Source organism: Oncorhynchus masou, chromosome 9 (genome assembly GCF_036934945.1).
Source record: "Oncorhynchus masou masou isolate Uvic2021 chromosome 9, UVic_Omas_1.1, whole genome shotgun sequence".
In the NCBI taxonomy this organism is placed as follows: Eukaryota; Metazoa; Chordata; class Actinopteri; order Salmoniformes; family Salmonidae; genus Oncorhynchus; species Oncorhynchus masou.
Genome location: NC_088220.1, coordinates 24,990,891 through 25,012,954, shown reverse-complemented (window position 1 = coordinate 25,012,954; position 22,064 = coordinate 24,990,891). Strand labels below are relative to the sequence as shown.

Here is a 22,064-nt window from a genome sequence, read left to right as displayed (position 1 = left end):
CACTCTATCCCCTTCTCCCCTCACTCTATCCCCTTCTCCCCTTACTCTATCCCCTTCTCCCCTCACTATATCCCCCTTCTCCCCTCACCCTATCCCCTTCTCACCTCACCCTATCCCCTTGTCCCATCACTATATCCCCTTCTCACCTCACGCTATCCCCCTTCTCCCATCACTATATCCCCCTTCTCCCCTCACTCTATCCCCTTCTCCCCTCACCCTATCCCCTTCTCCCCCTTATCCCCCTTCTCCCCTCACTATATCCCCCTTCTCCCCTCACCCCCCTTCTCACCTCACCCTATCCCCTTCTCCCCTCACTCTATCCCCTTCTCCCCTCACTCTATCCCCCTTCTCCCCTCACTATATCCCCCTTCTCCCCTCACCCTATCCCCTTCTCCCATCACTATATCCCCCTTCTCCCCTCACTCTATCCCCTTCTCCCCTCACGCTCCCCTCACGCTCCCCTCACCCTTCTCCCCTCACTATATCCCCTTCTCCCCTCACTCTATACCCTTCTCCCCTCACTCTATCCCCTTCTCCCCTCACCCTATCCCCTTCTCCCCTCACCCTATACCCTTCTCCCCTCACTATATCCCCTTCTCCCCTCACTATATCCCCTTCTCCCCTCACTTTATCCCCTTCTCCCCTCACTATATCCCCTTCTACCCTCTCTCTATCCCCTTCTCCCCTCACTATATCCCCATTCTCCCCTCACCCTATCCCCTTCTCCCCTCACTATATCCCCCTTCTCCCCTCACTCTATCCCCTTCTCCCCTCACTCTATCCCCTTCTCCCCTCACTATATCCCCCTTCTCCCCTCACTATATCCCCTATCTCCCCTCCCTTCTCCCCTCACTATATCCCCTTCTCCCCTCACTATATCCCCTTCTCCCCCTCACTATATCCCCTTCTCCCCTCACTCTATCCCCTTCTCCCCTCACTATATCCCCTTCTCCCCTCACTCTATCCCCTTCTCCCCTCACCCTATCCCCTTCTCCCCTCACTATATCCCCCTTCTCCCCTCACTCTATACCCTTCTCCCCTCCCCCCTTCTCCCCTCACTATATCCCCCTTCTCCCCTCACTATATCCCCCTTCTCCCCTCACCCTATCCCCTTCTCCCCTCACTCACCTTCTCCCCTCACTCTATCCCCTTCTCCCCTCACTCTATACCCTTCTCCCCTCACCCTATCCCCTTCTCCCCTCACTATATCCCCCTTCTCCCCTCACTCTATACCCATCTCCCCTCACCCTATCCCCTTCTCCCCTCACTCTATCCCCTTCTCCCCTCACCCTATCCCCTTCTCCCCTCACTATATCCCCTTCTCCCCTCACTCTATCCCCTTATCCCCTCACTCTATACCCTTCTCCCCTCACCCTATCCCCTTCTCCCCTCACTCTATACCCTTCTCCCCTCACTCTATCCCCTTCTCCCCTCACTCTATACCCTTCTCCCCTCACCCTATCCCCTTCTCCCCTCACTATATCCCCCTTCTCCCCTCACTCTATACCCATCTCCCCTCACTCTATCCCCTTCTCCCCTCACTATATCCCCCTTCTCCCCTCACTATATCCCCCTTCCCCTCACCTATCCCCTTCTCCCCTCACCCTATCCCCTTCTCCCCTCCCCCGATACCCTTCTCCCCTCACTCTATACCCATCTCCCCTATCCCCTTCTCCCCTCACTCTATCCCCTTCTCCCCTCACCCTATCCCCTTCTCCCCTCACTATATCCCCCTTCTCCCCTCACTCTATCCCCTTATCCCCTCACTCTATACCCTTCTCCCCTCACCCTATCCCCTTCTCCCCTCACTCTATACCCTTCTCCCCTCACTCTATCCCCTTCTCCCCTCACTCTATACCCTTCTCCCCTCACCCTATCCCCTTCTCCCCTCACTATATCCCCCTTCTCCCCTCACTCTATACCCATCTCCCCTCACTCTATCCCCTTCTCCCCTCACTATATCCCCTTCTCCCCTCACTATATCCCCCTTCTCCCCTCACCATATCCCCTTCACCCCTCACCCTATCCCCTTCTCCCCTCCCCCGATACCCTTCTCCCCTCACCCTATCCCCTTCTCCCCTCACTCTATCCCCTTCTCCCCTCACCCTATCCCCTTCTCCCCTCACCCGATCCCCTTCTCCCCTTACTGTATCCCCTTATCCCCTCACTCTATACCCTTCTCCCCTCACTCTATACCCTTCTCCCGTCACTCTATCCCCTTCTCCCCTCACTCTATACCCTTCTCCCCTCACTCTATACCCTTCTCCCCTCACCTATCCCCTTCTCCCCTCACTCTAGCCCCCTTCTCCCCTCACTCTATCCCCTTCTCCCCTCACTCTATCCCCTTCTCCCCTCACTCTAGCCCCCTTCTCCCCTCACTCTATCCCCTTCTCCCCATATCCTTCTCCCCTCACTATATCCCCCTTCTCCCCTCACCCTATACCGTTCTCCCCTCACCCTATACCTTCTCCCCTCACTATATCCCTCTTCTCCCCTCACTATATCCCCTTTCTCCCCTCACCCTACCCCCTTCTCCCCTCACTATATCTCCTTTCTCCCCTCACCCTACCCCCTTCTCCCCTCACTCTATCCCCTTCTCCCCTCACTCTATCACCTTCTCCCCTCACTCTATCCCCCTTCTCCCCTCACTCTATCCCCTTCTCCCCTCACTCTATCACCTTCTCCCCTCACTCTATCCCCCTTCTCCCCTCACTATATCCCCTTCTCCCCTCACGATATCCCCCTTCTCCCCTCACTATATCCCCCTTCTCCCCTCATCCTATACCGTTCTCCCCTCACTCTATCACCTTCTCCCCTCACTCTATCCCCCTTCTCCCCTCACTCTATCCCCTTCTCCCCTCACTCTATCACCTTCTCCCCTCACTATATCCCCTTCTCCCCTCACTATATCCCCCTTCTCCCCTCACTATATCCCCCTTCTCCCCTCACCCACCGTTCTCCCCTCACCCTATACCGTTCTCCCCTCACTATATCCCCCTTCTCCCTCACTATATCCCCCTTCTCCCCTCACTATATCCCCCTTCTCCCCTCACCCTATACCGTTCTCCCCTCACTATATCCCCCTTCTCCCCTCACTATATCCCCCTTCTCCCCTCACCCTATACCGTTCTCCCCTCACCCTTCTCCCCTCACTATATCCCCTTCTCCCCTCACTATATCCCCCTTCTCCCCTCACTATATCCCCCTTCTCCCCTCACTATATCCCCCTTCTCCCCTCACCCTATAGCGTTCTCCCCTCACCCCCTTCTCCCCTCACTATATCCCCCTTCTCCCCTCACTATATCCCCCTTCTCCCCTCACTATATCCCCCTTCTCCCCTCACTATATCCCCCTTCTCCCCTCACCCTATACCGTTCTCCCCTCACCCTACCGTTCTCCCCTCACTATATCCCCTTCTCCCCTCACTCTATCCCCTTCTCCCCTCACCCTATACCGTTCTCCCCTCACCCCCTTCTCCCCTCACCCTATACCATTCTCCCCTCACTCTATCCCTCTTCTCCCCTCACCCTATCCCCTTCTCCCCTCACCCTATACCCTTCTCCCCTCACCCTATACCATTCTCCCCTCACTCTATCCCTCTTCTCCCCTCACCCTATCCCCTTCTCCCCTCACCCTATACCCTTCTCCCCTCACCCTATACCATTCTCCCCTCACTCTATCCCCTTCTCCCCTCACCCTATACCATTCTCCCCTCACTCTATCCCCTTCTCCCCTCACTCTATCCCCTTCTCCCCTCACTCTATCCCCTTCTCCCCTTACCCTATCCCCTTCTCACCTCACCCTATCCCCTTGTCCCATCACTATATCCCCCTTCTCCCCTCACTATATCCCCCTTCTCCCCTCACCCTATCCCCTTCTCACCTCACGCTATACCCTTCTCCCATCACTATATCCCCCTTCTCCCCTCACTCTATCCCCTTCTCCCCTCACCCTATCCCCTTCTCCCCTCACGCTATCCCCCTTCTCCCCTCACTATATCCCCCTTCTCCCCTCACCCTATCCCCTCACCTCACCCTATCCCCTTCTCCCCTCACTCTATCCCCTTCTCCCCTCACTCTATCCCCCTTCTCCCCTCACCCTATCCCCTTCTCACCTCACCCTATCCCCTTCTCCCCTCACTCTATCCCCTTCTCCCCTCACTCTATCCCCCTTCTCCCCTCACTATATCCCCCTTCTCCCCTCACCCTATCCCCTTCTCCCATCACTATATCCCCTTCTCCCCTCACTCTATCCCCTTCTCCCCTCACGCTCCCCTCATCACCCTTCTCCCCTCACTATATCCCCCTTCTGCCCTCACCCTATCCCCTTCTCACCTCACCCTATCCCCTTCTCCCCTCACTCTATCCCCTTCTCCCCTCACTCTATCCCCTTTCTCCCCTCACTATATCCCCCTTCTCCCCTCACCCTATCCCCTTCCCCATCACTATATCCACCCTTCTCCCTCACTCTATCCCCTTCTCCCCTCACCCTATCCCCTTCTCCCCTCATATATCCCCTTCTCCCCTCACACTATCCCCCTTCTCCCCTCACCCTATCCCCTTCTCCCTCACCCTATCCCCTTCTCCCCTCACCCTATCCCCTTCTCCCATCACTATATCCCCCTTCTCCCCCCTCATCCCCTTCTCCCCTCACTCTATCCCCTTCTCCCCTCATTCTATCCCCCTTCTCACCTCACCCTATACCCTTCTCCCCTCACCCTATCCCCTTCTCCCATCACTATATCCCCCTTCTCCCCTCACTCTATCCCCCTTCTCCCTCACTATATCCCCTTCTCCCCTCACTCTATCCCCTTCTCCCCTCATTCTATCCCCCTCTATCACCCTATACCCTTCTCCCCTCACCCTATCCCCTTCTCCCCTCACTATATCCCCTTCTCCCCTCACTATATTCCCTTCTCCCCTCACTCTATCCCCTTCTCCCCTCACTATATACCCTTCTCCCCTCACTATATCCCCCTTCTCCCCTCACCCTATCCCCTTCTATCACCCTATCCCCTTGTCCCATCACTATATCCCCCTTCTCCCCTCACCCTATCCCCTTCTCCCCTCACTATATCCCCTTCTCCCTCACCCTATCCCCTTCTCCCCTCACCCTATCCCCTTCTCCCCTCACTCTATCCCCTTCTCCCCTCACTCTATCCCCCTTCTCCCCTCACCCTATCCCCCTCACCTCACCCTATCCCCTTCTCCCCTCACTCTATCCCCTTCTCCCCTCACTCTATCCCCCTTCTCCCCTCACTATATCCCCCTTCTCCCCTCACCCTATCCCCTTCTCCCATCACTATATCCCCCTTCTCCCCTCACTCTATCCCCTTCTCCCCCACGCTCCCTCACGCTCCCCTCACCCTTCTCCCCTCACTATATCCCCCTTGCCCTCACCCTATCCCCTTCTCACCTCACCCTATCCCCTCTCCCTCACTCTATCCCCTTCTCCCCTCACTCTATCCCCTTTCTCCCCTCACTATATCCCCCTTCTCCCCTCACCCTATCCCCTTCGCCCATCACTATATCCACCCTTCTCCCCTCACTCTATCCCCTTCTCCCCTCACCCTATCCCCTTCTCCCCTCACGCTATCCCCCTTCTCCCCTCACACTATCCCCCTTCTCCCCTCACCCTATCCCCTTCTCACCTCACCCTATCCCCTTCTCCCCTCACCCTATCCCCTTCTCCCATCACTATATCCCCCTTCTCCCCTCACTCTATCCCCTTCTCCCCTCACTCTATCCCCTTCTCCCCTCATTCTATCCCCCTTCTCACCTCACCCTATACCCTTCTCCCCTCACCCTATCCCCTTCTCCCATCACTATATCCCCCTTCTCCCCTCACTCTATCCCCCTTCTCCCCTCACTATATCCCCCTTCTCCCCTCACCCTATCCCCTTCTCCCCTCACTCTATCCCCCTTCTCCCCTCACTCTATACCCTTCTCCCCTCACTCTTCCCCTTCTCCCCTCACTCTATATCCCCCTTCTCCCCTCACTATATCCCCCCTTCTCCCCTCACCCTATCCCCTTCTCCCCTCACCCTATCCCCTTGTCCCATCACTATATCCCCCTTCTCCCCTCACCCTATCCCCTTCTCCCTCACTATATCCCCCTATCCCCTCTATCCCCTTCTCCCCTCACTCTATCCCCCTTCTCCCTTCACTATATCCCCTTCTCCCCTCACCCTATCCCCTTCTCCCCTCACCCTATCCCCTTCTCCCCCACTATATCCCCCTTCTCCCCTCACTCTATACCCTTCTCCCCTCACTCTATCCCCTTCTCCCCTCACTCTATCCCCTTCTCCCCTCACTCTATCCCCTTCTCCCCTCACTCTATCCCCTTCTCCCCTCACTCTATACCCTTCTCCCCTCACTATATCCCCCTTCTCCCCTCACTATATCCCCCTTCTCCCCTCACTCTATCCCCTTCTCCCCTCACTCTATACCCTTCTCCCCTCACTCTATACCCTTCTCCCCTCACTCTATCCCCTTCTCCCCTCACTCTATACCCTTCTCCCCTCACTCTATCCCCTTCTCCCCTCACCCTATCCCCTTCTCCCCTCACCCTATACCCTTCTCCCCTCACTATATCCCCTTCTCCCCTCACTATATCCCCTTCTCCCCTCACTTTATCCCCTTCTCCCCTCACTATATCCCCTTCTACCCTCACTATATCCCCTTCTCCCCTCACTATATCCCCCTTCTCCCCTCACCCTATCCCCTTCTCCCCTCACTATATCCCCCTTCTCCCCTCACTCTATCCCCTTCTCCCCTCACTCTATCCCCCTTCTCCCCTCACTATATCCCCCTTCTCCCCTCACCCTATCCCCTTCTCCCTCACTATATCCCCCTTCTCCCCTCACTTTACCCCCTTCTCCCCTCACTATATCCCCTTCTCCCCTCACTTTATCCCCTTCTCCCCTCACTATATCCCCTTCTCCCCTCACTTTATCCCCCTTCTCCCCTCACTATATCCCCTTCTCCCCTCACTCTATCCCCTTCTCCCCTCACCCTATCCCCTTCTCCCCTCACTATATCCCCCTTCTCCCCTCACTCTATACCCTTCTCCCCTCACCCTATCCCCTTCTCCCCTCACTATATCCCCCTTCTCCCCTCACCCTATCCCCTTCTCCCCTCACTCACCTTCTCCCCCCTCCTTCTCCCCTCACTCTATCCCCTTCTCCCCTCACTCTATACCCTTCTCCCCTCACCCTCTCCCCTTCTCCCCTCACTATATCCCCCTTCTCCCCTCACTCTATACCCATCTCCCCTCACCCTATCCCCTTCTCCCCTCACTCTATCCCCTTCTCCCCTCACCCTATCCCCTTCTCCCCTCACTATATCCCCCTTCTCCCCTCACTCTATCCCCTTATCCCCTCACTCTATACCCTTCTCCCTCACCCTATCCCCTTCTCCCCTCACTATATACCCTTCTCCCCTCACTCTATCCCCTTCTCCCTCACTCTATACCCTTCTCCCCTCACCCTATCCCCTTCTCCCCTCACTATATCCCCCTTCCCCCCTCACTCTATACCCATCTCCCCTCACTCTATCCCCTTCTCCCCTCACTATATCCCCCTTCTCCCCTCACTATATCCCCTGCTCCCCTCACCATATCCCCTTCTCCCCTCACCCTATCCCCTTCTCCCCTCCCCCGATACCCTTCTCCCCTCACTCTATACCCATCTCCCCTCACCCTATCCCCTTCTCCCTCACTCTATCCCCCTCCCCTCACCCTATCCCCTTCTCCCCTCACTATATCCCCCTTCTCCCCTCACTCTATCCCCTTATCCCCTCACTCTATACCCTTCTCCCCTCACCCTATCCCCTTCTCCCCTCACTCTATACTCTTCTCCCTCACTCTATCCCCTTCTCCCCTCACTCTATACCCTTCTCCCCTCACCCTATCCCCTTCTCCCCTCACTCTATCCCCCTTCTCCCCTCACTCTATACCCATCTCCCCTCACTCTATCCCCTTCTCCCCTCACTATATCCCCCTTCTCCCCTCACTATATCCCCCTTCTCCCCTCACCATATCCCCTTCTCCCCTCAACCTATCCCCTTCTCCCCTCCCCCGATCCCCTTCTCCCCTCACCCTATCCCCTTCTCCCCTCACCCTATCCCCTTCTTCCCTCACCTTATCCCCTTCTCCCCTCACCCGATCCCCTTCTCCCCTCACTCTATCCCCTTCTCCCTCACTCTATCCCCTTCTCCCCTCCCCCTATCCCCTTCCCCTCACTCTATCCCCCTTCTCCCCTCACTCTATACCCCTTCTCCCCTCACTCTCCCCCTTCTCCCCTCACTCTATCCCCTTCTCCCTCATATCCCCTTCTCCCCTCACTCTATCCCCCTTCTCCCCTCACTCTATCCCCCTTCTCCCCTCACTCTATGTTGATGTTTAGGCCAAGGTATGTATAGTTTTTTGTGTGCTGTAAGGCAACGGTGTCGAGATGGAATTTGTATTTGGCAACTGGACCTTTTTTGGAACACCATTATTTTTGTCTTAATGAGATTTACTGTTAGGGCCCAGGTCTGACAGAATCTGTGCAGAAGATCTAGGTGCTGCTGTAGGCCCTCCTTGGTTGGGGACAGAAGCACCAGATCTTCTGCAAACAGTAGACTGTAACGTTCGTTGTTAAGCGTAGACCAGAATGAAGTTCATATTTTATTGATATGTGAACCAGCAAAAAAATAAAAATAAACAATACAACGAACGAAAAGCTTCTTCGTGCAAAAATACATGCAACCAAACAAAGACAAGATCCCACAACTGAAGGTGGGAAAAGGGCTGCCTAAGTATGATCCCCAATCAGAGACAATGATAGACAGCTGCCTCTGATTGGGAACCATACTAGGTCAACAAAGAAAAAGAAAACATAGATATACAAAAACTAGAGTATCCATCCTAGTCACAACCTGACCTAACCAAAATATAGAGAATTAACAGGGATCTCTAAGGTCAGGGCGTGACAAGACATTTGACAAGACAGATTCTAGTTGGGTGAGGCCGAGTGCTGCAGACTCTTCTAGTGCCCTTGCCAATTCATTGATATATATGTTGAAGAGGGTGGGGCTTAAGCTGCATCCCTGTCTCACCCCATGGCCATGGGGAAAGAAATGCGTGTGTTTTTTGACAATTTAAATGTATACATGGATTCATAATGTTATATGTTTTTCTCCCAACACCACTTTCCATCAATTTGTATAGCAGACCCTCGTGCCAAATTGAGTCAAAAGCTTTGTTTGTTTGTCAATTGCGGTTTGGAGTGTGAATACGTGGTCTGTCATACGGTAATTTGGTAAAAAGCCAATTTGACATTTGCCCAGTACATTGTTTTCACTGAATAAATGTTCGAGTCTGCTGTTAATGATAATGCATAGGATTTTCCCAAAGTTGCTGTTGACCCATATCCCACGGTAGTTATTGGGGTCAAATTTGTCTCCATTTTTGTGGATAGGGGTGATCAATCCTTAGTTCCAAATATTCGGGAAGATGCCAAAGCTAAGGATGATGTCAAAGGGTGTAAGTATAGCCAATTGAAATGTGTGGTGTGTATATTTGATCATTTCATTGAGGATACCATCAACACTACAGGCCTTTTTGGGTTGGTGGGTTTGCGTTTTGTCCTGTAGTTCATCCAATGTAATTGGAGAATCCAGTGGGTTCTGGTAGTCGTTAATACTTGATTCTAAGATTTGTATTTGATCATGTTTTTGTTTTTTGTTCTTTGTTATAGGGCCAAAAAGATTGGAGAAGTGGTTTATCCATACATCTCAGTTTTAGATAGATAACTCTTCGTGTTGTTGTTTGTTTAGTGTTTTCCAATTTTCCCAGAAGAGGTTAGATTCTATGGATTCTTCAATTACATTGAGCTGATTTCTGACGTGCTGTTCCTTCTCTTTCCGTAGTGCATTTCTGTATTGTTTTAGTGATTCACATTGTGAAGGCGTAGGCTCAGGTTTTCCGGATCTCTAAGTTTTTGGTTGGATGAGTTTCTCAATTTCTTTCTTAGGTTTTGCATTCTTCATCAAACCATTTGTCATTGTTGTTCATTTTCTTCGGTTTTCGGTTTGACATATTCAGATTTGATAGGGAAGCTGAAAGGTCAAATACAGTTTAGGTGTTCTACTGCCAAGTTTACACCTTCACTATTACAGTGAAATGTTTTGTCCAGGAAGTTGTCTTAAAGGGATTGAATTTGTTGTCGCCTAATTGTTTTTTGGTAGGTTTCCAAACCACATTCCTTCCATCTATAACATTTCTTAATATTATTCAGTTCCTTTGGCTTTGATGCCTCATGATTGAGTATTGCTCTGTTCAAGTAGACTGTGATTTTGCTGTGATCTGATAGAGGTGTCAGTGGGCTGACTGTGAACGCTCTGAGAGACTCTGTGTTGAGGTCAGTGATAAAGTAGTCTACACTACTACTGCCAAGAGATGAGTTATAGGTGTACTTCCCAAAGGAGTCCCCTCGAAGCCTACCATTGACTATGTACATACCCAGCGTGCGACAGAGCTGCAGGAGTTGTGACCCGTTTTTGTTGGTTATGTTGTCGTGGTTGTGCCGAGGGGGGCATATGGGGGAGGGAATGCTGTCACCTCCAGGCAGGTGTTTGTCCCCCTGTGTGCTGTGGGTGTCAGGTTCTTGTCCAGTTCTGGCATTTTGGTCGCCACTGACGAGTACATGGTTGACTTGGGGAGGTGTTGATTGGTTGGGGTGTGGGTGTGGATGTGGCTGGTGATGCTGTGGTCTGGATGTAGGGTGGGTGGGATCCCGCAGGTCTGGAAGAGTGTCTCGCTAGTCTGGGCGGGGTGTCTGTTGTTGATCTGTTGCTCCTTTGTGAGGTGTTGGGGCTGTGGTTGAGGGCGATGTCCTTTAGGGTCTTGGCTAAGGTTTGCACTGCTGCCTTGTATAACACTTGCGTTTACCCGCTTCATGGTAGGGGTGGAGAAAATCACTTGTGCATTGGGGAAAGTAGAAGAAGCTTTTTCAATCACTCCCTTGAGTGCTGTGGCCACCCTTTCTTGCTGTGTTCTCAGGTCATTTGTGCCTGTGTGTATTATTATTGGGCTCACGAGTGGCGCAGGGGTCTAAGGCACTGCATTACAGTGCTAAAGGTGTCAGTAAACTCCCTGGTTTGATTCCAGGCTGTACCACAACAAGACGTAATTGGTAGTCCCATAGGGCGGCGCACAATTGGCTCAGTGTAGTCCAGGTTATGGTTTGGCCGGGGTAGACCGTCACTGTAAATAAGAATTTGGTCTTAACTGACTTGCCTGGTTAAATTGAGGGTCAACAAACAAACAAACAAACAAACAAACAAAGGTTTACATTCGCTGACTTTACATTCGCTGACTGACAGCGTGTTAAAATAGCACTGCTCCATGCCAGGGGATGGTCTGTGTTAAAATAGCACTGCTCCATGCCAGGGGATGGTCTGTGTTAAAATAGCACTGCTCCATGCCAGGGGATGGTCTGTGTTAAGATAGCACTGCTCCATGCCAGGGGATGGTCTGTGTTAAAATAGCACTGCTCCATGCCAGGGGATGGTCTGTGTTAAAATAGCACTGCTCCATGCCAGGGGATGGTCTGTGTTAAGATAGCACTGCTCCATGCCAGGGGATGGTCTGTGTTAAAATAGCACTGCTCCATGCCAGGGGATGGTCTGTGTGGAAGATTAAGTTGCTTATGTTCACATTTTTATAAAAGTCAGCAAAAAATGTTTCTTGATTTTCCATAAGGAACTTATTTTTGTACTCTTTTGGTGCCTTCTCATTTTTTACATCCAGAGGAAACTGTATTGTAATGACCTCTGAACAGAGGGAGGGGGCTTCAAAGGCCTCTGTCTTTGGGTGGGGGAGGCTGTGAAACTCTCCTGACATTGTTGGGGTCAAGGGCTTTCTTTTATTTGTTTTTTTATTTAACCTTTATTAAACCAGGTAGGCTAGTTGAGAACAAGTTGACACCTCTCACCTCTCACTTCACACCTCAGTGTTAATTGAGGTTGCAGTCAGGTATGTTCTGACCAAGCAAGCTTGGTAGCCTTAATTTAACATTCAGTTCTTATAAAGTAAAATATGTCATTGTAATGTATTTTTCTTCTTGGCTTTAAAAGTAGCTTCAGACTAAACATGACTCACTCAGTTCCAGGTTGGATGGTGTTTTCAGGTTACTGTTGTTTGTTTGACAGAGCATTTACTGTATAGCTAGGAAATAGGAAACTTTGGTAGTAGGAACACACCTTCCACACACGCACACACATTTCACACACACACACACACACACACTTTCTAACACACACACACACACACACACACACACACACACACACACACGCACACAGGCACACACACACACACACAGTGAGGAGCCCAGCTCAGCCTGTCAACCTAGAGGACATTACTAGCAGATGTCCCCTACAGCTCTCCAGTGCGGTCACAGTTGTTTTCTCCAGTACCGTCCGTCACAGTGGGTTTGTGGTCATAGTTCGGTCATGAGCCACATTCACTGTCGCAGTGCCACTTGTCATCCGATTGTTCAGTGTGACTGAGAGGTGGGTTGAGAGGATGGCCCGTAGTGAGGATTAGCTCATCTATGAGTCCACTATCCATAGGGGAACTACTCAATCAGTCAACCAGTCAAATCCTCCCCTAACATACTCAGCATGACCACATAGCATTAGCTCAGTCAGAGCAGAGAATCAGTGTGCTGTGGCTGCCAAACCCCTATGTTTCCATTTAGCCATAATAGCTAATGGTCTCCATACTGAACAACATAGTTCTATTTCATTACATGAAAAGTCTTTCTCTGAGGGAGAGATGGAAGAATGGACGTCTTGCACTTTGAATTTGATCTCTCATTACCTCAGAAACCTCTTGACAGGACTCCCGGAGGCTTTTTACTCCATTGGCAAACGTTAGCGAAGGTTGCTAAATGTTAGCGTAGCCCTTGGGTCGTTCTAATACTTGCTCACATTCAGAGACTGAACTATTAACCTATTCCCAGTGACTTACGGCGAGGGGGATGTCTGTAAGTGACATGGCTATTGGGCAATATAATCACCTTGAGGGATTCTGTTTTATCGAAAGCCATCCACTAGCTGCTAGTAGTGAATCAAGGAGATATGAACATTAGGGTTGGAGTTAGATCACCCCAGAGTCGTCTTAATAAGTTGAAAGGTCTTGATTACACACAGATGAGAAGCGGTTTATAATAACTGATATATCCTGTCTGACCATTATATCTCTCCTCTTCCTCCAGGGACCAGCGGGACCCAAGGGAGATAAGGTATGTTCAAATATAGAATCTTACCTCACTCCCAGCTGTACTATATTCATGTCCTATGCACGCATTGTACACACTGACTGACAGTCGGACACAGATGTTCTCAGACATCTTATATCTTACAACCCATACATTCCACGCAGAATACACAAACACCCACACACAGTTTTTCACACCTCCCCTATCCAACAGGCTATATATTACCTGACCTATATGAACAGAGATCTTATATGAGCAGCGTCACAGGTCTCTCACTGTAACGATGTGCGCTGAGAGGCGGAAGCAAGCTCAGGGAGTGAGTGTTTTAATAAAATAACATGATACTAAACAAGAAACACTAACAGCACACAGACATGGAACAGAAACAATGACGCCTGGGGGAGGAACCAAAGGGAGTGACAGATATAGGGAAGGTAATTAGGGAAGTGATGGAGGCCAGGTGAGTCGGATGAAGAGCAGGTGCGCGTAATGATGGGGAAGGTGTGCGCCATAACGAGCATCCTGGTGACCTAGAGGCTGGAGAGGGAGCACACGTGACACTCACCTCAGGACTTTAGCAGGTTTACAGTCCTGTATCTATACTGTAGCGTAGTGCTGGTATCACATCCGTCTCTTCACTATGATGGCCAGATGTTCTCACACACTCTGTCCAGCCCAAGATGTTAGAAACAGATGGCACTGTATGGACTTGTGTGTCTCTAGCATTATGGAAGCTGTCAGGAATCGTGAATTTGCCCAAGGTGTGGAAATCCTGGATACAAGGATAAAGGAAACAAATTCTATATTTAAAGGTTTATGAAACAAAAATCATGTGCAGCACAGAGGGAGACTAACACGTTCCTTCACAGCAACGTGCCAATCTGCCCCATTCCAAAGAGAAGACAGTCACTAAATCCTTCAGCTTTATTTTGGATTTTTGATTTATTTGACCTTTATTTCACCAGGCAGGCCAGTTGAGAACAAGTTCTCATTTACAACTGCGACCTGGCCAAGATCAAGCAAAGCAGTGTGACACAAACAACAACACAGAGTTACACATGGAATAAACAAACATACAGTCAATAATACAATAGAGAATGTCTATATACAGTGTGTGCAAATGAGGTAGGATAAGGCAATAAATAGAGCATAGTGGCGAAATGATTACAGTACGGCAAATTAAACACTGGGGTGATAGATGTGCAGAAGATGAGTGTGCAAGTAGAGATACTGGGGAGCAAAGGAGCAAAATAAATAACAATATGGTGATGAGGTAGTTGGATGGGCTATTTACAGATTGGCTATGTACAGTGCCTTGCGAAAGTATTCGGTCCCCTTGAACTTTGCGACCTCACTGAACTTCTGGAGAGAGTTTGCTGCACTGAAAGTAAAGGGGCTGAATAATTTTGCACGCCCAATTTTTCAGTTTTTGATTTGTTAAAAAAGTTTGAAATATCCAATAAATGTCGTTCCACTTCATGATTGTGTCCCACTTGTTGTTGATTCTTCACTAAAAAATACAGTTTTATATCTTTATGTTTGAAGCCTGAAATGTGGCAAAAGGTCGCAAAGTTCAAGGGGGGGCGAATACTTTCGCAAGGCACTGTATAGGTGCAGTGATCTGTGAGCTGCTCTGACAGCTATCTCTGTTCTCTTTCCAGCTGCCTCCTGGGCCCTGGTCAAAACATCAGCCAACTTAGACGTCGATCACTTTAAAGTGCCTATAGCTGAATTACAGCCATCAGCCTTATCCTCAGGAATGTCACTTAGAACGCCAAGTGATGTTTTATGGTGACCCCTATCTTCAGGGAGAGGTCACTCAGAGGCCGATACACAGGAGTAGCTGTGTTTTCTTCCTGCTGATAATAAGAAATTGGGAATGACAGAAGATGCTAAAGTTCCGTAAAATTGTCAGGTGTTCTGTAATCACCATAGATGGCCCTGTTGAGAAAACAAAGCCCAAAATCCCGTCAGAGCATCAGCTACCCTCAGCGCATGTCCTCTCCTCTCCCAGCTCCCATCCTAGGAGTTGATTCAGAAATCCAGATTTCCTTGGTTCGGCAATGGTTTGATTCCAAGTGGCTTTGGTTTGCACTGTCTAGCCTACTGTAGAATCAGTCAACTGTTCTAAATTTAGAGCTAAATGTGTGTTGATGGTTGTTCTCCTCTTGTGTGTCCTCTATAGGGTGACCAAGGAGATATTGGTCCCAGGGTAAGTCCCTCTCCCACTCTTTCTTTCCCTCTCTCTCTCTCTCTCTCTCTCTCTCTTTCTATCTGACTATTGAAGTGAATTGTGTGGGTTATGTACACAGTTACATGAACAGTATACTGTATGTATGCACCTGACCTGAGGAGAATGGCTCAACAATTGCGTTTGTTCCAATAAAGGTTGTGTTCTTCCCTGATCAGATTTAGAAAGATACACTGCTTCTTAATGCAACCGCTGTGTTACATTTATTTTTAACGTTACAGAATTCGTTCACTGGGCAATAATCTGAGGCGGCGCTCAGACGTAAGCAATATTTCTCCGCTATGTTGGAGTCAACAGAAATACAAAATTACAACATAAATATTCCCTTACCTTTGATGGTCTTCGATCAGAATGTAGTGGAAGGAGTCATACTTACCCAATACATTGTTTGGTTTCAATTCGTGTGTCTTTGTATTAGCATATGCTAACAGTTTCAGCTGAAATGCATCCAAAATTACTTCTGATCTCGAACAGTTGTGCATCAAAACTTCAAAATTACATATTATATGTTGACTAAACTGGTCAAACTAAGTGCAGAATCAAGCTTTAGGATGTTATTAACGTACAAAACAATTCTCAAATCGAACAGACAAACGGACTTCTTCTCGTGCTCCATGGAACAAAGGGCGCTCTGAGCGCAACGCGCGCCTGAAAGTGCATGTATTTTCTCGCGACACTCAGTATTTTGCCTGCCAATGAGTCAAAGCTCGCGGGATTTGCACAATGAAATGCTCTATTGGTAGAAGACATCTCGTGGAAGATATAGAAACTGATCCCAGATCCATAGCTGGTTGGGAAGGGTGGGGACGATGACGTCAAAGTTGGCCCAACTTTCCTGATGAGAAAAATAGTTTGGGAGATTGGCTGCCCTGTGAGTTCTGCTATACATACAGACATAATTCAAACGGTTTTAGAAGCTTTAGAGTGTTTTCTATTCAATAATTATTATTATATGCATATATTAGCAATTTTGGACAGATTTGTTTTCAGTTTGCTATGGGCACGCAATTCATCCAAAGAGGGCAGTATTGTCCCGAGCCTTAACAGGTCTTCCCAAACGCTATCTGTCCTCCGTCTCCATCTGTCTCTCCCCTCCCTCTTTCTCCCTCTTCCTGCCCCACCCATTCTCCCTCCCCCTGCAGATTAGAGTAATGGTCCATCCATCCCAAATCAGAAATCAAAGGAGAGGGTAGAGGTTAGACTGAGGGTAGAGGGTAGACTGAGGGTAGAGGGTAGACTGAGGGTAGAGGGTAGACTGAGGGTAGAGAGTAGAGGGTAGACTGAGGGTAAAGGGGAGACTGCAGGTCTGGGACAGGTAGCATGTCCGGCAAACAGGTAAGGGTTTATTAGCCGTAGGCAGAACAGTTGAAACTGGAACAACAAGTCATCAGGCCAGGTAGTCCTGAGGCATGGTCCTAGGGCTCAGGTCCTACGAGAGAGAGAAAGAAAGAAAGAAAGAAAGAAAGAAAGAAAGAAAAAGAAAGAAAAAGAGAGAGAGAATTAGAGAGAGCATACTTAAATTGACACAAGACACCTGATAAGACAAGAGAAATACTCCAGATATAACAGTGACCCTAGCCCCCGACACATAAACTACTGCAGCATAAATACTGGAGGCTGAGACAGGAGGGGTCGGGAGACACTGTGGCCCCGTCCGACGATACCCCTGGACAGGGCCAAACAGGCAGGAGAAAACCCCACCCACTTTGCCAAAGCATAGCCCCCACACCACTAGAGGGATATCTTCAACCACCAACTTACAGCACATTTCAGACATGGAATACAACACACTGTGCTTCTCTCTCTCTCTCTCTGCATCTGGACAATGCTGTCAGTGGTGCCTTTTCATGATGTGACATCATCCATCCCTGTATTTAACATCTATTTACTTATCTCCTACTTTACTCAGTGCGGGTCCATACTCTGCTACCCTGGGTATATCTGGTCATGGCCTCAGTTATATTAACAGTTTACAGTACTGTATATTTTATCGCACTATGTTAAAGGAGTTTACTCTGGGTCAGGTCACAGGTTATGGATAAACATTGTCTCCTACCTACAATTGGAATGAATGCTTCTCTCTCTACTCAGCTACTGCTCTTTCTGTCACTGACTACTTTTGAGATAGGAACTAGGGTGCCATTGGGCAACCACTGTCTCTCATTCACCTCTCTCTCTAGACCACACACTGGTGTGTGTGAATGAAGGAGATATCGCTATTACATGTCAACAGGACAAACACAGTGGTATTTAGACAGTGCTGCTTTGCAAGGACGATATTTACTACGAGGTCAGAAACATTGAAGACATTCCTAACTTTGGTTTCCCAGCCTCTCAGCCTATCCTGCCAGAACTAGAGGTAATTGTCTGTGTGGTAATGAATCCCTTTGGCATCCTGTATTAGCTATTCCTCCAAAGGATAAATATTGTACTTGGATGTGGTGCCTCTAGCTGCGATCTGCCTGGGTAACTTTAGAGCTGAGCCGCAGAGGATCGCTTAGAAACACAAGTTTGTCCCAAACAAAAGCATCTCACTGCCTGCCGCTTTGCGCCATACTGAGTGGTGATAAATCAGGTGGCAAGTGCAAGCCAATTAGAGGGAAGGGAGGATTTATCAAGATGGATGACATCACACATCACTCTGAACAGCTCGATCCTGAATGAGTGTTAAGTGGTATTCTAACTATACATATCAGCTACTGTCAAGCATTTCGCTACACTCGCATTAACATCTGCTAACCATGTGTATGTGACAAATAAAATTTGATTTGATTTGACTGTCTTGACCTTTGTTGTCTGTTTGAAAAGGACTTGATAATGGAATGGAGGAGACAGTAGGTCTGCACCATAGTGGACTCATCTTTGTATCATGGGCCCATTCCCCCCACCCCACCCCCCAGCTCTGTCATTACTGGGTTCTGCTGCCAACAGAGTAACTGATACAATCTGTCCCTGTGCTCCTGTGCTCTCTGTCCTCATACTTCTGCCCCCTTGGAGAGGAAGAGAGGAGACACACACAACAGGAAGTAGTCATGCATCACTGTCCGTGTGACTTCATGTCGATCTGTCATCATTAGTGCCAGTGTTGGCCCTTGAGTGAGCTCAGTTCACACACACAGGATGGCACGGACATTAAAATATACTATATAATATAATATAATTCACCACTCTACCACAGAAAAATGGGAAAATGGTTCAGCTTTGACTCTAGGGTGAACAAGTCACCTTTCATGAAGACAACAAACGTTGTACTTTAAAAGCCTCTACATCTTTAAGACAAGCTTTTGAATGTTGCATCCCAACAGACCGTGCTGCAAGACAAGGCAATGGTGAGGTTTTATCCCAAGCCAAGACAAGGCAATGGTGGGGTTTTATCCCAAGCCTTCTCTCTTTCTCTTTCAGGGCATGGTGGGGGTTTTATCCCTCAGTTGAATCAGGGCATGGTGGGGTTTTATCCCAAGCTTTCCTCCTCTTTCCTCAGTTGAATCAGGGCATGGTGGGGTTTTCTTTCCCTCAGTTGAATCAGGGCATGGTGGGGCCCCTCTCTCTTTCCCTCAGTTGAATCAGGGCATGGTGGGGTTTTATCCCATGGTGGGTTTTAGCTTTCCTCTGAATCAGGGCATCTGGGTTTTTCCCTCAGTTTTCCCTCATCAGGGCATGGTGGGGTTTTATCCCAAGCCTTCCTCTCTCTTTCCCTCAGTTGAATCAGGGCATGGTGGGGTTTTTGAATCAGGGCAGCCTGGGGTTTTATCCCAATCTCCTCTCTTTCCCTCAGTTGAATCAGGGCATGGTGGGGTTTTATCCAAACCAAGCATCCTCTCTCTTTCCCTCAGTTGAATCAGGGCATGGTGGGGTTTTATCCCTCAGTTGAATCAGGTGGGGTTTTTTCCTCTCTCTTTCCCTCAGTTGAATCAGGGCATGGTGGGGTTTTATCCCAAGCTTCCTCTCTCTTTCCCTTTGAATCAGTTGAATCAGGGCATGGTGGGGTTTTATCCCAAGCCTTCCCTCTCTTTCCCTCAGTTGAATCAGGGCATGGTGGGGTTTTATCCCAAGCCTTCTCTCTCTTTCCCTCAGTTGAATCAGGGCATGGTGGGGTTTTATCAGGGCATGGTGGGGTTTTAAGCATCCCTTCTTTCTGAATCTCTTTCCCCCTCAGTTGAATCAGGGCATGGTGGGGTTTTATCCCCAAGCATCCTCAGGGCATGGTGGGGTTTTCTTTCCTTTCCCTCAGTTGAATCAGGGCATGGTGGGGTTTTATCCTGAGCCTTCCTCTCTCTTTCCCTCAGTTGAATCAGGGCATGGTGGGGTTTTATCCCTCCAGGGCAGCATCCCTCTTCCTCTCTTTTCCCTCCTCAGTGGTGAATCAGTTGAATCAGGGCATGGTGGGGGGCATCAGGGCATGGGTGGGGCATCCTCTCTTTCCCTCAGTTGAATCAGGGCATGGTGGGGATGAGCCATCCTCTCTCTTTCCCTCAGTTGAATCAGGGCATGGGTTTTGGGGTTTTATCCCAAGCCTGAATCAGGGCTCTCTCTTTCCCTCAGCATGGTGGGGTTTTATTGCCTTCCTCTCTCTTTCCCTCAGTTGAAATGGGGTTTTAGGGCATGAATGGGGTTTTATCCCAAGCCTTCCTCTCTCTTTCCCTCAGTTAATCAGGGCATGGTGGGGTTTTATCCAGAGTAATGAGCCTTCTGTCTCTCTTTCCCTCAGTTGAATCAGGGCATGGTGGGGTTTTATCCCAAGCTTTCCTCTCTCTTTCCCTCAGTTGAATCAGGGCATGGTGGGGTTTTATCCCAAGCTTTCTCTCTCTTTCCCTCAGTTGAATCAGGGCATGTTGAATGGGGTTTTATCCTGAGCATCCTCTCTCTTTCCCTCAGTTGAATCAGGGCATGGTGGGGTTTTATCCTGAGCCTTCCTCTCCTCTTTCCCTCAGTTGAATCAGGGCATGGTGGGGTTTTATCCCCAGAGCCTTCCCTCTCTCTTTCCCTCAGTTGAATCAGGGCATGGTGGGGTTTTATCCCAAGCCTTCCTCTCTTCTTTCCCTCAGTTGAATCAGGGCATGGTGGGGTTTTATCCCTGAGCTCCCTCTCTCTTTCCCTCAGTTGAATCAGGGCATGGTGGGGTTTTATCCTGAGCTTTCCTCTCTCTTTCCCTCAGTTGAATCAGGGCATGGTGGGGTTTTATCCAGACTGGCATATCCCTCTCTCTTTCCCTCAGTTGAATCAGGGCATGGTGGGGTTTTATCACTTTCGTGAGGAAATTATGGACCATGAATCAGCCTTCCTCTCTCTTTCCCTCAGTTGAATCAGGGCATGGTGGGGTTTTATCCAGCCTCCTTTGTTCCTCAGTTTTGAATCAGGGCATGGTGGGGTTTTTCCTGAGCCTTCATCAATTTCCCTCAGTTGAATCAGGGCATGGTGGGGTTTTATCCCAGTTTGGATTTTTCTATTTCCCTCAGTTGAATCAGGGCATGGTGGGGTTTTAACAGCCTTCCCTCTCTCTTTCCCTCAGTTGAATCAGGGCATGGTGGGGTTTTAAGCCTTTCTCTCTTTCCCTCAGTGGAATCAGGGCATGGTGGGGTTTTATCCCAAGCCTTCCTCTCTCTTTCCCTCAGTTGAATCAGGGCATGGTGGGGTTTTATCACAGAGCGGGACTTCCAAGTGCTTCCCTCAGTTGAATCAGGGTCTGTCCTCGGATGCAACACTCACTACAGAGTTCCAAACTGCCTCTGGAAGCAATGTCAGCACAATAACTGTTCATCGGGAGCTTCATGAAATGGGTTTCCATGGACGAGCAGAGGCACACAAGCCTAAGATCACTATGTGCAATGCCAAGCGTCGGCTGGAGTGGTGTAAAGCTTGCCGCCATTGGACTCTGGAGCAGTGAAAACCCGTTCTCTGGAGTGATGAATAATGCTCCACCATCTGACAGTCTGACAGATGAATCTGGGTTTGGCGGATGCCAGGAGAACGCTACCTGCCAAATGCATAGTGCCAACTTTAAGTTTGGTGGAGAAGGAATAATGGTCTGGGGCTGATTCTGTGCTTCCAACTTTGTGGCAACAGTTTGGGGAAGCCCTTTCCGGGTTTCAGCATGACAATGCCCCCATGCACAAAGCGAGGTCCATACAAAAATATTTTGTCGAGATCGGGTGGAAGGTTTAACTGGCCTGCACACAGTCCTGACCTCAACCCCATCGAACACCTGTGGGATGAATTGGAACACCGACTGCGAGCCAGGCCTAATTGCCCAACATCAGTGACCAACCTTGCAAATGCTCTTGTGGCTGATTGGAAGCAAGTCAGGTCCTGTTTCCCTCAGTTGAATCAGAGCATGGTGGGGTTTTGCAAGCTTTCCTCTTTCCCAAGCGTCGTCTCTTTTTGAGCCTTCTATCTTTCCAGTTGAATCAGGGCATGGTGGGTTTTATCCTGTTTCCTCTCTCGATTCCTCAGTTGGATCACCCATATGTAAAAGTTTTAGTGGCCCCTTTCCCTCAGTGTGAATCAAGTGGAATGCCTTCCTAAATGGGATATAGAGTTTATTATTAA

At 49.5% G+C, this 22,064-nt stretch overlaps 1 protein-coding gene across 4 annotated transcripts in view; it reads left to right on the top strand.

Annotated features, from left to right (window-relative positions):
• LOC135545719 (collagen alpha-1(XXIII) chain-like) overlaps nt 1–22,064 on the top strand; it is a 95,010-nt gene that overhangs the window by 23,337 nt on the left and 49,609 nt on the right. For all 4 annotated transcript variants that reach the window (XM_064973533.1, XM_064973532.1, XM_064973531.1 and 1 more), the window contains exons 4-5: nt 13,265–13,291; nt 15,453–15,479. In XM_064973533.1, the coding sequence (XP_064829605.1) occupies nt 13,265–13,291; nt 15,453–15,479 (54 nt within the window). The remainder of the gene's footprint in view (nt 1–13,264; nt 13,292–15,452; nt 15,480–22,064) is intronic.